The sequence below is a fragment of the Erpetoichthys calabaricus genome, chromosome 8 (assembly GCF_900747795.2).
Source record: "Erpetoichthys calabaricus chromosome 8, fErpCal1.3, whole genome shotgun sequence".
In the NCBI taxonomy this organism is placed as follows: Eukaryota; Metazoa; Chordata; class Cladistia; order Polypteriformes; family Polypteridae; genus Erpetoichthys; species Erpetoichthys calabaricus.
The window spans coordinates 20,403,570-20,420,754 of NC_041401.2; the positions used below are offsets into that span (position 1 = coordinate 20,403,570).

The 17,185-nt window shown below is 41.6% G+C and overlaps 1 protein-coding gene across 6 annotated transcripts in view; it reads right to left on the reverse strand.

The window, feature by feature from the left end:
* The window catches only part of erich2 (glutamate-rich 2), a 140,009-nt gene that overhangs the window by 81,411 nt on the left and 41,413 nt on the right, over nt 1-17,185 (reverse strand). For 4 of the 6 annotated variants that reach the window (XM_051930681.1, XM_028806319.2, XM_028806318.2 and 1 more), the window contains 3 exons: nt 2,361-2,397; nt 714-750; nt 579-618 (listed from right to left, as the gene is read on the reverse strand). In XM_051930681.1, coding sequence (XP_051786641.1) covers nt 579-618; nt 714-750; nt 2,361-2,397 — 114 coding nt within the window. The remainder of the gene's footprint in view (nt 1-578; nt 619-713; nt 751-2,360; nt 2,398-17,185) is intronic. The other 2 variants (XM_051930682.1, XM_051930683.1) reach the window with 1 other exon arrangement.

Here is a 17,185-nt window from a genome sequence, read left to right on the forward strand (position 1 = left end):
GTGTCACCTAGTTTTTGGGAATATTCTCATATATTATGTTTGACAAAGTGACGACCAAAATCCATTCATTATTAGGACTTGATTTTAGAGACATTATGACACGGACCCCAGGACAGATGATCTTCTTACTTGTTCCTACTACTAACTGCTTAAATTGTGCATACTTTGCATCCCTGGACAAGTTTATGCCTTAAAATGAAACTACAGCTATACATGTATTAGATTAATTAGAAAAAAGGGAAAAAAAAGTCTTTATCTAACATCAAAGATTTTTTAAAGAGTGTGCTGGATGGGCATACCTTCCAGTAGTCATTGTGTTTTGATTCTGTTAGAATAGGCTCTGGCTCATAAAGACACTAAAATAAAATTAGTGGGCTCAGAGAATGGATGGATGCTGTTAACCCTTAAACAAAATGTATAACCATGTAACATAAAGCAACTCCTACGGGTGACACATCATCTCAAAGCATGGCGCCTTATGCTTTTTCCCTTCATACCCAAGTTAATTTCTACAAGTGGGAATATAATGTCATATAACATGAAGACAGTAAGGTGCAGATGAAGAAAAAGTGACTTACCCCCATCATCAAGCACTTGTAGACTGCCATTTACAGATCCCTGATTGAAAGGTAGACATGCAACAACACAAAAGGAACAAATGAATAATCAGGACTGTTCACTGAATTGAAGTGATGTACTTAATAACCAATTACCTTTAGAGACAACAGTGGGCCATCAGATGAGGTCCTTCTGAAAGAATAAGTGACAGTCAGTCAACAAGGGTAAATTGTTAAGGGTAAATTTCATATAAAACCTCAGGAGGAATTTTCTTTACACAGAGAACCACAGACACATGGATTAAGTGACCAAGTAGTGTGGTGGGCAGAACTTTAGAGACCTTCAAATCTCTACTTCATGTTATTTTAGAAGAATTAAGTATGGTAGAACTTGCAAGTTTTGTTGGGCTGAATGGCCTGTTCCTGTCCACACTGTTCTAATGGGTGTCCAATTCTGGTCCTGGTGGACTGTAGGTTTTCATTCTAAACCTTTTCTTAATCAGTGAGCAGTTTTCACTGCTTATTAACTCCTTTTCCATTCATTTCAATAGCCCTGTTTTTAAGGATTCAGTCCTCTGAATTGATTCATTTCTTTATTAAATGGCAGCCAAACAGAAATGAGAGCCAGCAGATGACCAGCTAATTTGGAACATCAAACTCCAGCCAATTTCTCTCCAAACAGTTTCTTAATGAGAAGCCAATTCTTGCTGGTAATTAAAGCTGTTATTGAATATCAGGACTTGTTGCTGCTCTCATTCTGCCACAGCAGACTGGTGATTTTCTGTTTTTTCTAAGATGTTTTGGTGACCTGAGCAGACCAATATGACAGAGACCTTCACCTTTCTTTATTTTCAGGTTAGCTGGTCATGTGGCTGCTTGTTTTGTGTCTCATTATTGTTTGGCTACTCATTAAGGAAAAAGAAACAACTAAGGCTGGAGTGTTGAACTCCGGCTCTGATGGGACGCAGTGGCTGCAGGTTTGCATTCTAACCATCTTCTTAATTAGTGACCAGTTTTTGCTGCTAATGAACTTCTTTTGCCTTAGTTTTAATTAACTTGACTCAGGACCCTTATTTGTCTTTTTTTTCTTTAATTAGCAGCCAAACAATAATGAGATACAAAACAAGCCGCCACATGACCAGCTCACTAGTGCCCATCACACAATATCTGAAAATAAAGAAAAGGTGAAGGTCTCAGTAAGGCTGATCTCTCAGGTCGCCACAACTTTTTGACAATGTTCTTAGAAAAAACATAACACAGCAGAAACAAACCGTGGAATTAAATAACAGGCTTAATTGTTTAATTACCAGCAAGATTTAGCTTCTCATTAAGAAACTGGTTGGAGTGAAATTGGTTGGAGTTTGAAGCCCCAGTTTAGGTGGTCATCTGTCGGCTCGTTTCACGTCTATTTTCTGTTTGGCTGTCATTTAATGAAGAAAAGAATCAACTCAGAGGACTGCATTCTTAAAAATAATGCTATTAAAATGAAGGGAAAAGACATTAATTAGCATTGAAACCTGGTCACTGATAGGAAAAGGGTTAGAATGAAAACCTACAGCCACAGCGGCCCTCTAGGCCCGGAGTCACGTCAATTCAAACTATTGCAAAACAAGTTAATCAGCAGCAAAAATGACTCACTAAGATAATTAGAATGAAAACCAGCAGCCACTGTGGCCCACCAGGACGAGAGTTGTACACCCCTGTTCTAACACATAAAACCAGGATGAGCATTGAAAGTGAGACAACTCTCCTTCTCTTTTGGTAAACTTCTGATAAAACATAATAAAAAGAGAAAAATCCTACCGTGCCTTTATTCCTAGCTGTCCCACGATGATCCCATCTAAAGTAAGTAAATAAATGCATTTGTTAAAATGTTAACATTTACAGTGGTGTACATTCATAGCTGAGAGGTGGTCCTGGGTAGGTCTGCCATGCGTGCTGCAGCCATTGTGGGTTCAAATAGCCGGCATTGCATCTCACAGCACCTTATCAAAGGATGCGCCAATGATGGAGCTGGCAGGTTAATCTAATTACAGTGAATTCAGAAAGTATTCAGACCTCTTTCACTTTCTGGACCCTTTATTGTGTAGCTCAGGGTGAGCCAAAAAGAAGTACCACATTTCAAACGTTTATTCTATAAAAACACTACAAGATAAAATACATTTCATTACGACACAAGAAAGGGGATACAAAATAGATTTTTTTCACTGTGTTTTAAAAACGATGTCTTCTCAAGATGGTGGCCATCACTAGCGATACACTCTTTGAGACGATTTCTGTATGTTCGCATGACTCGTTTGGCCATTTCAAGGGGAATAGTGGCGATTTCATGGTCGATTAGCGTCTTTGAAAGCTTCAAGGTTTTGAGATCGGTGTGTGTGTATACCTTCAACTTGAGAGAGCCCCAAAAGAAGAAATCTAACAGATCGAGATCGGCGAACGTCAAGGCCACTCGACATCACCGCTCAGGGAGATCAGCTTTTGATCAGATCAAAACTTGCATGGATCTCCACACAGGCCGTATGAGCTACTGCTCCATCCTGTTGTAACCAAGCATCCACCACATCCAGTTCGGTTCAGTGGCAACTGGGCGACAGTCAACTCGGTGAAAAGACAACTAGGCAAAAGACAACCCGGCGAAAAGACAACTATGTGAAAGAACAACTCAGCGACATCCTTTACCAGTTAGGCTGAAAGAGATTTTTAAATTATATTTAAATGACAACATGATTTAAAATGTTGAAAATAAAATTTATATAATTGACGAACGAACTTTATTCTGCAGATGGAACAAACTCTCTTACATTATCTTCTGCAACCAAAATTGCTAATCCTTTATATAAATTGTATTGATTGTAATCGTATGATAATGATATTTAGAATACAAAAGGTGACCCACGAGTACGGCTTAAGGAATATCTTGACCCTCAACATTTATAAATTTATTTTCAAGGAATGCCTGGAGATTTTCTGTTCAATGTTGTACCCATCTGTCTAAATTTAGCCACCCACTTAAAAATTATTTTCTGATTTGGGACTTCACCGTTAGGAGGAAGTGCGTTTGGAAGGCACGTTGCATAGTGATGATGGACAGCGAAACCACGGTGTGCACTGGACCAAGGCATGTTGCCGACTGAAAACTACAAGGGGTTGCCTATCAAAGGACCCCCCACCCCAACCCACTCTGCTGCCTCTACTTCAGTGCAATGACCTTAGGAAATGTGGTATTTCATTTTGACTCACCCTGTAGTTTTCATTTTAAAGGGATACATTTGACATTTTTGCCCCTCAATCTACACTCAGTAACCCACAATCATAAAGGTTTGCAAAATGTATTAAAAACCAAATATTGCAATCTCTCATTCATAGAAGTACTGAGACCCTTTGCTGTGGTGCTCCAAATTGAGCTCAGCTGCCTCCCTTTTGTTTTAATTTAACTTGAGATGTGTCAAGAACTTGACTGGAGTCCACCTGTGGCAAACTGCATTAACAGGACATCATTCAGAAAGACACACACTTGTGTGTAGAAGGTACCACAATTCACACTGCATGTCAATTCAAGAACCAAGCTATGCAGTCCAAGAAACTCTCTGTAGATCTCCACAATCAAATCGTAGTGAGGCACAGATTAGGTCAAGGTGATATAACCATTTGTAAAACTTTGAGTGTTACCAGGATCACAGTGGTCTCAACAATTGCAAAAATGCAGATGTTCGGAACCACCTGGACTCTTTCTAGGGCTAGCTGTCCAGCCAAACCGATAAACCTGGCAAGAAAAGCCCTGGTTAGGAAAGTGACCAAGAACCCAATGGTCGCTCTGACAGAGCTTTCGAAGTCCTCTACTGAGATGGGAGAACCTGTTGGAAGGAAGACCATCTCAGTAACACTTGTAAAAACATAAAATGATGTAATTGAACAAAATGTATGTGTGTAAGTACAGAAAATAGGACAGAATGATCAAACTTGTTTGTGTTTTGCGTACGTGACAAAAAGCATACAGTGGTGTGAAAAACTATTTGCCCCCTTCCTGATTTCTTATTCTTTTGCATGTTTGTCACACAAAATGTTTCTGATCATCAAACACATTTAACCATTAGTCAAATATAACACAAGTAAACACAAAATGCAGTTTGTAAATGGTGGTTTTTATTATTTAGGGAGAAAAAAAAATCCAAACCTACATGGCCCTGTGTGAAAAAGTAATTGCCCCCTGAACCTAATAACTGGTTGGGCCACCCTTAGCAGCAATAACTGCAATTAAGCATTTGCGATAACTTGCAATGAGTCTTTTACAGCGCTCTAGAGGAATTTTGGCCCACTCATCTTTGCAAAATTGTTGTAATTCAGCTTTATTTGAGGGTTTTCTAGCATGAACCGCCTTTTTAAGGTCATGCCATAGCATCTCAATTGGATTCAGGTCAGGACTTTGACTAGGCCACTCCAAAGTCTTCATTTTGTTTTTCTTCAGCCATTCAGAGGTGGATTTGCTGGTGTGTTTTGGGTCATTGTCCTGTTGCAGCACCCAAGATCGCTTCAGCTTGAGTTGACGAACAGATGGCTGGACATTCTCCTTCAGGATTTTTTGGTAGACAGTAGAATTCATGGTTCCATCTATCACAGCAAGCCTTCCAGGTCCTGAAGCAGCAAAACAACCCCAGACCATCACACTACCACCACCATATTTTACTGTTGGTATGATGTTCTTTTTCTGAAATGCTGTGTTCCTTTTACGCCAGATGTAACGGGACATTTGCCTTCCAAAAAGTTCAACTTTTGACTCATCAGTCCACAAGGTATTTTCCCAAAAGTCTTGGCAATCATTGAGATGTTTCTTAGCAAAATTGAGACGAGCCCTAATGTTCTTTTTGCTTAACAGTGGTTTGCGTCTTGGAAATCTGCCATGCAGGCCGTTTTTGCCCAGTCTCTTTCTTATGGTGGAGTCGTGAACACTGACCTTAATTGAGGCAAGTGAGGCCTGCAGTTCTTTAGACGTTGTCCTGGGGTCTTTTGTGACCTCTCGGATGAGTCGTCTCTGCGCTCTTGGGGTAATTTTGGTCGGTCGGCCACTCCTGGGAAGGTTCACCACTGTTCCATGTTTTTGCCATTTGTGGATAATGGCTCTCACTGTGGTTCGCTGGAGTCCCAAAGCTTTAGAAATGGCTTTATAACCTTTACCAGACTGATAGATCTCAATTACTTCTGTTCTCATTTGTTCCTGAATTTCTTTGGATCTTGGCACGATGTCTAGCTTTTGAGGTGCTTTTGGTCTACTTCTCTGTGTCAGGCAGCTCCTATTTAAGTGATTTCTTGATTGAAACAGGTGTGGCAGTAATCAGGCCTGGGGGTGGCTACGGAAATTGAACTCAGGTGTGATACACCACAGTTAGGTTATTTTTTAACAAGGGGGCAATTACTTTTTCACACAGGGCCATGTAGGTTTGGATTTTTTTTCTCCCTAAATAATAAACACCATCATTTAAAAACTGCATTTTGTGATTACTTGTGTTATATTTGACTAATGGTTAAATGTGTTTGATGATCAGAAACATTTTGTGTGACAAACATGCAAAAGAGTAAGAAATCAGGAAGGGGGCAAATAGTTTTTCACACCACTGTATATACTTTCTGTAATTTTCCTTTCAATGATGTGTGTGACAAGAAAATAGATAGATAGATAGATAGATAGATAGATAGATAGATAGATAGATAGATAGATAGATAGATAGATAGATAGATAGATAGATAGATAGATAGATAGATAGATAGATAGATAGATACTTTATTAATCCCAATGGGAAATTCACACCTTATACCTTTAGGGTAAAGACTTTACCAATTGGAATAATACAAAATGAGTCAGGACGCTATTTTTATTGCTTACGTGGTCTACGATCAGGAGACTAGAAAGCTATAAAAGAGCAAGGATATCTGCGCTCGAGGCAGATGAAGTGCGGTGTCCTAGGACTGTATTTCTCTGTCATTTTACCCTTGTCTGGTGTGTATCAATAAAAGGTTTTTACTAATTTTAATTTCTTCTCTGTCTTCAGTCACAAAAAGTGTCCACACACTCCATCAAATGGGTGCTTATGGTGGAGTGGCTAAAAAGAAGCCACTCCTGGGTAAAAGGCATCTAAAGGACTCTGAGGTGGATGAGGAAAAAAAAAGATTCTCTGGTCTGATGAGACAAAGATAAAACTCACTGGGCGGCACTCCAAGTGCTTTGTCTGGTGAAGACCAGGCACTGCTCATCACCGGCCTAATGTATTGTGTGTGCTTCTCAATAGAGACTGATCACAGTGCAGATGACCTTAGTCAGTGGTAACAGTTCACCTTTCAACACATCAGTGACTCGAAGCACACAGCTAAGACAACACTAGCATGGCCTCAGGACAAGTCTCTGGCTATCCTTGCGTGGCCCAGACTTTAATTCCATACACCATTTGTGGAGAGACCAGAAAATGGCAGTTTACAGACACTTCACACCAACCTAATAGACCTTGTGAGGAAGAATGGGATAAACTGCACAAATCTAGGTATGCAAAGCCTGCAGATACTTTCCCAAGAAGACTCAATCTTCTACAAAGTACTGATGCCTAATGAAATGGGAGTCATCACTCCAGAGAACACAATTCCACTGCTCCGGAGTCCAGCGACACTGTGCTTTACACCACTCCAGCTGACACTTGACATTCAGCATAGTGATGTTAGGTTTGCGTATTCAGCCATGGAGTCCCATTTCTTGAAGCTCCTGATGCACAGTTCTTGTGCTGATGGCAGTGTGGAATTTTGTTGCGAGTGATGCCACAGAGGTGAAGTGAGTTGTACGTGCTAGGATAGTTTGTGTGGTCTGCCACCTCATGGTTGAGCTGTTGTTGCTCCTCAACGCTTCCACTTCACAATAATAGCTCTTACAGTGGACCAGAGCAGATCTAGCAGAGCAGGATCTTCATTTACTGTCTTGAGACAAAGGTGGGCATCCTGTGACGGTGTCATGTTTAAAGTCACTGACCTCTCAGTACACCCCATTCCATTGCCAGTATATGTCAAAGGAGATTGCACAGCTGTGTCTGCTGGACTCAATAATTGTGAGGAGTGTCCACATACGTTTGGCCTTTTAGTGTAGATACTATATAATAACCTCTACTCTTTCCAAAAGACGGAAGAATAAAACCATGTCATGCCTATGGTAAACACAGCCTGAAGCACTTTATGTACCAGGGTCAACTTTAACACACCACCATATCTCTAGAGATAGAACTCAGGCTGGTTGTATGGCATTCTTAAAGTCGCCCACTAGTTTCCCTGAAGCAAAATCTTTAAGACTTTCTTAAAGGCTCTCTTTAATATCCTTGTATGGCAGGAAATACGTAAGGTTTGGATATTTCACATGTTGTCTCCAGCCAATATCCACTTTAGTCAGAAAGCATTTGTTAGATTTTTTTCTTTAGTTAAACCAGCCTAATAACTGTCATGTCTTCAGATAGACATGTTTACTCCTGTCTCTAAGCACCAGCTGCATTGTCTTATTATGATTTGTAGGCCACTTGCTGCCTTAGGCTAAAGAACAAAAAAAGAATAGCAAAAATAAGCAACTGAATTGTTCAGTAAGTGAACCGTCAATTAGGAGACAAAACAGCAGGGAACACCTTTCTGAAAGGAACACAGGCAAGATAAAACTGAATGAAATCAGTGGTTTAAAGGTTCCTGTTCTTCTCAAAGTATTAAGTACTAGATGTGGGTTATAATCTAAGTAATCAACACAGACCTCAGCAGTGATGTCTGCAGTGCCCCATGCAACACATATGTCTCTATGACAAACTTAATGGCCAAATCAGTGCCCATCAGCTTCTGGTTTTCAACTATAACTAGCAAGAAGCCCATTCTGCTGCCTCACCCAACCTCCGGGATGCTGTTGTTCTTTCTGTCTGCCTAAGTCCTATTATTGTCAGAAGGTTCTACACTGACTGGTTGGGGAATCCTCTGCAACCCACTTCCACCTTGATCAGCCATGTCTGTCAGCCTTACAGTCATGCACCAATTCTTGATACTTGCTGCTCTTTGTTTACTCCTCACACCTTTCCTCCCAAGGTATTGTCAGGTCCACTAAAGCCGATGTCACATTACGTTCCTTCTAGTCGTGGGGGTATGTCAGATTTGTTGACCGCAGTGGCTGATCACATCATCAGACCATGTCAGATGAAAAGACTGAAAATCAACTACTTTACCGACAGAATGGCAACTTTACAGGCACAGCCATGCTCACTGGCTCTTGTGACAGGCAGTTAGGTGTTGCCTGACGGAGCCAGTGCTGTACGATGGGTTATCAGGTTAGCAAGTAAACTGTTGAGTTCAGCTGCAATCTATGCCCTATTTTTCCATTCTGCTTCAGCACATAAACATGAGACAGAGCCTTTCTTCTGTTTTCGAGGTTCAAAACTCCCTTGTTCCTTATTCCTTGTCACTACATTCTATGCATTGTACTTTCGAATGCGCACTCATTCATTGTCAGTTCTTATGCATTGTCACACATGTGCGCATGGAAGTCAGCTAAAAGGACCAAAAGAAGGTAAATCCACGCCAGGCCAGGGGGTGGTGGTGTGCACTAAACCTTCCTCTTTTATCTCTGCAGACCACACACGGGAAATTCTGCCTGAGTTTGAAGATGTCACTTCCAGTTCAGGCCCCAATGACATCACTACCAATTCCGGCCCTGATGACATCATTACCGGTTCTGGCCCCGATGACGTCACTTCCCCTGATCCAACATATTCCTTCCGTTGATCAGTTCTGTTTTGGACTCAACACTGTATTCACTTGTGCTTAAAAATTTGCCTTTTTGCAGTCGGGTTCAAGCATACGGGTGGTTGCCCCAAACCTTTTTCATGTGTTGAGGATATTCATTTCACAGCATACAGCCTCTCCGACCTGTTTGATTTTATCGGTACAAGTCGTAGGCTAGTTGGAGTGAGTTGCTGGCTATGTCACATTAGGCAATTGGCTTCACTGAAACACGCTACTGACTCACTATGGCTATGTGAATGAAGGCAACAACTGAAAAATCTCTGAAAACGTTGTGTAATGTGACATACCTTTAAGATGATCTTCTTTTCCTCAGCAGCCCATGTGACACAATCTGGCATTTTTTGACAGATATAATGGTTTCTAATGCTTTGGCCCTGGGATGTTGCTTCATCTTTCTTTCCCTCTCCAAAATGTCTGAGGACTAGCAAGACTTTATCATGGTGCAACCTGCATCTTCCTTGAGTTAATGCGGTCTTGTAGCCTGAAAGGATGTGTGCTATAGTTCCTCTCCCACCACACAGCTTGCATAATGGATCCTCCCTCCTACTCCACTTGTGCGAGTTCACTGGTGTTGGAAGAGTATCATAGAATGCCAACAAAGGGAATGATATACAAAATGGTTCAATCCTCCATGAGATCTTCCTCTGGGGAAGGTCACAACTTGCCCAGGCTCCTTATAGCCCTAAGTCAGCAGGTCTTGCTTTCCACCTCTCTTCCTCAATGACCTTCACCTCTTCTTGGATCATTGCACTCCATTTCCTTGTGTGGGATGCTCCCCACTGTTGAAAGTGTGTAGACTCCAATCCCTGTCCTCCAGTGCATATTTTGTCCTTGAGTTTAAGTGAATGCTCAGCTTGGGCTACAGCAACATCAGCATCCCACATGTGCCCTGATCTTGTCATAACACTGGATTCTCTAACTCCTTCACCCTTACAATTTCCACAGGTCAAGATTAACCTGCATTTTGCTGCTGTGAACTCCTCGCTAACAGGGGAGTTGTAGCTGGCCTAGCTTTATGTACAGCCCAACCAATATGCAGCTGGGAGGGATTCCAAGCCACCTGTGAACATGCTGGTTGATCTTCTTTTCTAGTCCTTCTACCAATGTAATTGGGACTTCCTACACTGCCAGGAGCCAATACATGGACTACAAGACCATCTCCAAAGAGCCTGATGTTCATATGACAACTGTTGCCAATATTATTAAGAATTTTAAAGGCCATGAGACTGTTACCAACATCCCTGGACAAGGACACAAGAGTAAAAGTGACCCAAGATCAAAGAGGAAGATTCTTGGATTGGTGAAGAAAGAACCAAGGAACACTTCAAAACAGATTCAACCCCACACCATCTGCCAATGTCTGAATGAAAATGGGTTTCTTTGCAGAAGACCCAGAATGGCCCTACTTTGCCAGCAGAGTATTCTGGGACCTGGGACATACTGGGCCATCAGGGGAAGGTGAAGGGATTCACAATGCCTACTTTTTTGGGACTTCTGATAGACCCAAAAGTACTTCCATCGGTCCATGCCCTGGCACCGGAAGTACTCCCAGGTCCAAGATAAGATGACTCATTCGATTTCATCCAGGGAGCCAGAGTCGGGAGGAAGCAGATGAAGCTTCCCTTGGAAGAGTGGAGGAGAGGAAAGAAAGCCAGAATAATTATATTGTGTGTGCCTTTTGAAACCTTTTGTTGAAGGTATTTAAAGATTAAAACCCTTCAATTAAATTGTGACTTGTGCATTTGTGTCTCGAGTTTGGGGTGCTGCAACACCATCTTGTGGTCACAAAATTTAACAGAATAGTCACACAAAACTAAACCATTCAAAAAATAATCCTAATTTCTATAAATTATTTGTTTTCAACTATACTTCAGCGGATACTTTTAATGGCTCATTGACTGCATTGGGCATATATCTTTTACGGATTCTTTTGAGCTTGAACGGAGTTATTACCTAACAAAGAGTGACAGTATCCTCATTCATTTGACGTGTAAAGGAATCATTATCAGAGAACAAGGCGCATGAATCTGATTCATTTGATTTGCAAATGAATCATTACCCAAGAATGTGTAGCACAAGTCTCATTCATTTAATTTGTGAAACAATCATTACCTAACAACAAGTTGCACAAGTCTCGTTCATTTGACTTGTAAATCAATCTTTACCCCAGAACAGGGTTCACAAGCCCCATTCCCTTGATCTGTAAACAAATTATTACCCATGAACGAGTCACATGATTCTTGCTCATTTGGTAGGTAAATGAATCATTGCCCCTGAACAAGCTGCACAATTTTAATTAACTTGTGATTCAATTGTAGTGGTTGGGATAAGCCTCTCAGATTCTGACTGTTTTTAAAATGGTGATATTTTGTTTTCCCCTCGGGAACCCCAAGAACACATCCAGCCTTAGAAATGGGTTTCTTTGCAGAAGACCCAGAATGACCCTACTTTAAAAGAACAAATCAGAGTCTTTCGAGAAAAATTAGAACTTTTTGGCAAATCACACCAACTTGGAGGCCCTACCCACACGGACGTTCAGATCTTGGTTAAATGAATGTGCTCTGAGGAACCGAGGCGTTTAAGTTGCATTTTGTAGTGACGTTTAATTTACTTCAGTATGACATTACATTCGTGTTCATTTTCCTCTGGTAAACACCAACCTGCAGTTCAGATTGTAGTTTTGTGCGTTTTTGTGTGGGGGTCAGTTATAGGGCAGTCCAGAATGTTTTTTACCCCCGGGGTTCGAAGTCCATCCTTCAGTGGATTTGCAAAATATGGATCAGTTGCCTTTATTAGACCTGAACATTGACCTCCTTGTGTTAAAAATCCTCCTGATACAGCGACATAGGCAGAGAAAACATTGCCGCCGCTACTGAGTTCACCCTCTGACTGCACAGTGTGTGTATAATCTATTAAGAAATGCGAAAAAACAACAGCTAGTACAACACCATTTTACACCTCGGTCAACCGATATGTGAGTCAGTGTTAGCCCTGAAGAGCACTACTTGTCACCTTGAAGTAAGCAAATATACAAACAGAACACGTGTATGCACTCACCCAACGGCCTTAATAATCCATAGGAGCTAAAGTTACGTCATTAGCACAAACCCACAAACTGTTTTGAATTCTCCATTATTATCATTACCAGTAACGGTGCACTGCACGGTACACTTGACTGAAGTATTCCTAGTTTTCATCCTCTTTCTCTGTACGTTTCTCTGTAGGGGCCCATGGTCACCACCAGGGGGCGCCCTGGTACCTTGGGAGCCCTGGACCTCAGCACTTCCGCCACACCCGGAAGTGCTGGGGGGAAGAGAAGCAGGGACACCCGGAGTGCTTCCGGGTACGCAGCCGGCACTTCCGCCACACTGGGGAGTGCCGGGAAGCACCTGGAGCACATCCGGGTGCATATAAAAGGGGCCGCCTCCCTTCATATGGAGACTTGAGTCGGGAGTGAAGAGAGGACGAGGTCTCTGGAGGAGAGAAGGAGGCGGCCTGAAGAGAAGACATTGTGTGTGTTGGCCAGAACTTTGGGGACTTTTGGGGTTTGAGAACTTGTACATAATGGAGCACTTTGTAAATAAACGTGCCTGCTTGTCTGTGTCCACATACACATACACACACACATGCATATATACAGTCATATGAAAAAGTTTGGGAACCCTTCTTAATTCTTTGGATTTTTGTTTCTCATTGGCTGAGCTTTCAAATTAGCAACTTCCTTTTAATATATGACATGCCTTATAGAAACAGTAGTATTTCAGCAGTGGCATTAAGTTTATTGGATTAACAGAAAATATGCAATATGCAGCATAACAAAATTAGACAGGTGCATAAATTTGGGCAACCCAACAGAGATATTACATCAATACTTAGTTGAGCCTCCTTCTGCAAATATAACAGCCTCTAGACGCCTCCTATAGCCTCTGAGGAGTATCTGGATTCTGGATGGAGGTATTTCCGACCATTCTTCCATACAAAATCTCTCCAGTTCAGTTAAATTTGATGGCTGCCGAGGATGGACAGCCTGCTTCAAATCATCCCATAGATTTTCGATGAAATTCAAGTCAGGGGACTGTGACGGCCATTCCAGAACACTGTACTTCTCCTTCTGCATGAATGCCTTTGTAGATTTCAAACTGTGTTTTTGGTCATTGTCTTGTTGGAATATCCAACCCCTGCGTAACTTCAGCTTTGTGACTGATGCTTGAACATTATCCTTAAGAATTTGTTCATATTGGGTTGAACTCATCCAACCCTCGACTTTAACAAGGGCTCCAGTCCCTGAACTAGCCACACAGCCCCACAGCATGATGAAACCTCCACCAAATTTGACAGTAGGTACCAGGTGTTTTTCTTGGAATGCGGTGTTCTTTTTCCGCCATGCAAAGCGCTTTTTGTTATGACCAAATAACTCAATTTTTGTCTTATCAGTCCAAAACACTTTGTTCCAAAATGAATCTGGCTTGTCTAAATGAGCATTTGCATACAACAAGCGACTCTGTTTGTGACGTGAGTGCAGAAAGGGCTTCTTTGTCATCACCCTGCCATACAGATGTTCTTTGTGCAAACTGTGCTGAATTGTAGAACGATGTACAGATACACCATCTGCAGCAAGATGTTCTTGCAGATCTTTGGAGGTGATCTGTGGGTTGTCTGTATCCATTCTCACAATCCTGCGCATATGCCGCTCCTGTATTTTTCTTGTCCTGCCAGACGTGGGGTTAACAGCAACTGTGCTTGTGGTCTTCCATTTCCTGATTCCATTCCTGACAGTTTAAACCTCTGAGATAGCTTTTTGTAGCCTTCCCCTAAACCATGATACTGAACAATCTTTGTTTTCAGATCTTTTGAGAGCTGCTTTGAGGATCCCATGCTGTCACTCTTCAGAGGAGAGTCAAAGGGAAGCACATTTTGCAATTGACCACCTTAAATACCTTTATATCTCATGATTGGACACACCTGTCTATGAAGTTCAAGGCTTGACGAGCTCATCCAACCAATTTGGTGTTGCAAGTAATCAGCATCGAGCAAATAAATGCATTCAAATCAGCAAAATTACAAGGGTACCCACATTTTTGCACAGCCAGTTTTTCACATTTGATTTAATTTCATACAACTAAATACTACTTCACTAAAAATCTTTGTTCGGAAAACACCCCAGTACTCAGATGTTCCTAGGAAATGAAAGGCATACCACTGTTATCTTTTTTGTTGAAAGTAGAGTAAATTATTATGCAGGCCGAGAGGGGTTCCCAAACTTTTTCATATAACTGTGTATTATATATATTATATACTGTATATATATATAGATAGATAGATAGATAGATAGATAGATAGATAGATAGATAGATAGATAGATAGATATCTCACATACATGTACTCATGGGACATATCTGGTCTTCCAGAACGTTAAATGAAATACAGTGGAACCTCAGTTCACGAACGTCTCGGTATATGTACAACTCGCTTTACAACCAAAAAGTTCGCCAAACTTTTGCCTCGGTTCACGACCACACACTCGGTATACGAACAAGCCAGTTTCCCGTGCTGCTGAGAAAGAGAGAGAGAGAGAGAGAGCCTGCCGCGTGCAGCTGAGAGGAGAGGGGGGAGTGGGGCTCACGTGCTGCTGAGTGAGAGAGAGAGAGCCTGTGGGTGCAACTGAGAGGAGAGCGGGGCTCACATGCTGCTGAGAGAGAGAGAGCCTGCGCATGCAACTGAGAGGACAGGGGGCTCGCGTGCTGCTGAGAGAGAGAGAGAGAGAGAGAGAGAGAGTGAGCAGGGAGCCTGGGTGTTTGTGTCAGTGTTATTCAATGTTTTTACATTAGTTTACTATTACACTGTGCATTCTATGGTGTAATTAACTATATTTGTGCTTAAAAATCTTTAAAAAAAAAAATATTTACATACAGTTCGTACGGTCTGGAACGGATTAATTGTATTTACATACAATCCTATGGGGGAAATTGCTTCGGTTCACGACCAAATCGGTTTACGACCAGAGGTTTGGAACGAATTATGGTCGTGAACCGAGGTTCCACTGTACATGTAAACTCAGCACAGACATTTTCTTCACGCTCATGAGGATTTTGGCAGAAATTGATGACAATAGAAAGCTGCATGCAACATTTTTTTGATGCCATCCCACGCATCCAACCAAACGCAAGTGGTGCAAGCCCGTGTGGACGGTCTGTTTCACTTCAAAGAGCAGAAAAATGCTCGGCATTCAATCCGTGCTCACCCGACGCCATAGACGGCAGAAAAACGCTCAACTCAGACGTCCATATGGACAGGGCCATATTCACAGAAAAGAAAATGAGGTTTCAAAAAAATGAATACCATCCCTACATGGAGGAAACTCTGTGATGTTTTGAGGTTGCTTTGCTGCCTCTACCACTGGGAACCTTAAATTTGTGCACAACATAAAGAATTCAGAAGATTCTCAGGGAATTTTGGAGTGAAATGCAATGTCAGTATGGCTGTGTCACAGGTCATGGGGTCCTGGAAAAGGATAATGACCTGAAACACACCTCAAAAAGCATCCAAGAATGGAGGAGAAGAAAACACTGGACAACTCTGAAGTGGCCCGCCATGAGTCTGATCTCAATCCCATTGAACAACAGTGGAAGGAGCTGGAAGTCAGGGTTGGGAAAAGACGCCCATCAGACCTGTAAGAACTAAAGAAGAGTGGGCCACCACGACCAGTCGATATGTGGACAAATCTTGGCATGCTGGATGGCAGTTATAAATTCCAAAGGCTGTGCAATGGAATATTAGGTTAAGAGGACCAGTATTTCTGTCAATGCCATTTTCATTTCCTTAATTATTATTTAAAATGGTACATCATTAATCAAAAGCAATGTATATGTTCTATTAAATGTGAAATAAAGAAAGGTTGCGCCCTGTGTTGGCTGGGATTGGCTCCAGCAGACCCCGTGACCCTGTAGTAAGGATATAGCGGGTTGGATAATGGATGGATAGACAGCAAAAACTTTTGACAGTTTGAAGTTTTTATGAAAAAAAAAAAATGTGGAAAAGGCCCACGTCTGTAATTAAGCAAAGAACACAGCTAATGACGTGAATGAATTTGTCATTACTGAGCTTGAATGGCCTACAGACACTTCCAGCCTTGAGGTACACAGTCCGACAACGGCACCTACTGAGCACGGAAATAGGGAAACAAACAAGAGAAATTAAAAGAGGGGCTTCAATTATAGGGCTGAATTAGGATCTCATTACAAACTCCACAGGAATAAAGAAGGGCAGCCTCTGTAACCCACTAGGAGTAAAATGTAAAATCTACCGGTAACACTGAGAAAATGTGCAAATTAATATATTTCACTTAACTACTGAAATATTTTGTCATATTTTAGGCCACGGTAAAATGAAAACAGGCTATAACAAACATGTAAAGGTGAGCTATCTAATCAATGTGTGTGGATCTGACCGGCTATGGACTTGTACCCTGTTCAGCCTTGATTCCTGACTTAGGCCCGATGCTACCACAAGTGACTCAGAGAATAGGCTTGGGCTGTCCTCAACCCAGCATTTGGATTAAATGTGTTAGAAAGCAAATACAAAGATGTTCCATACAAAGGCATGCCTATTAGTGATCTGTGAGTCATGAACGATTCCTTCTTTTTGAAGACTCTTTACAGTGAATCGTACAAATCGATGCGCAAATACGTCTTTCATTTCACTGATGCTGGTAAATGTTTGAAGGGCATGTGCAAGGAAAACCTGAATCATATGTCTTGACTCATTTACTTCACTTTTGATTCTTTGAATATATGTGAACGAGAACTCTCTCACTGATGATTCTCTGA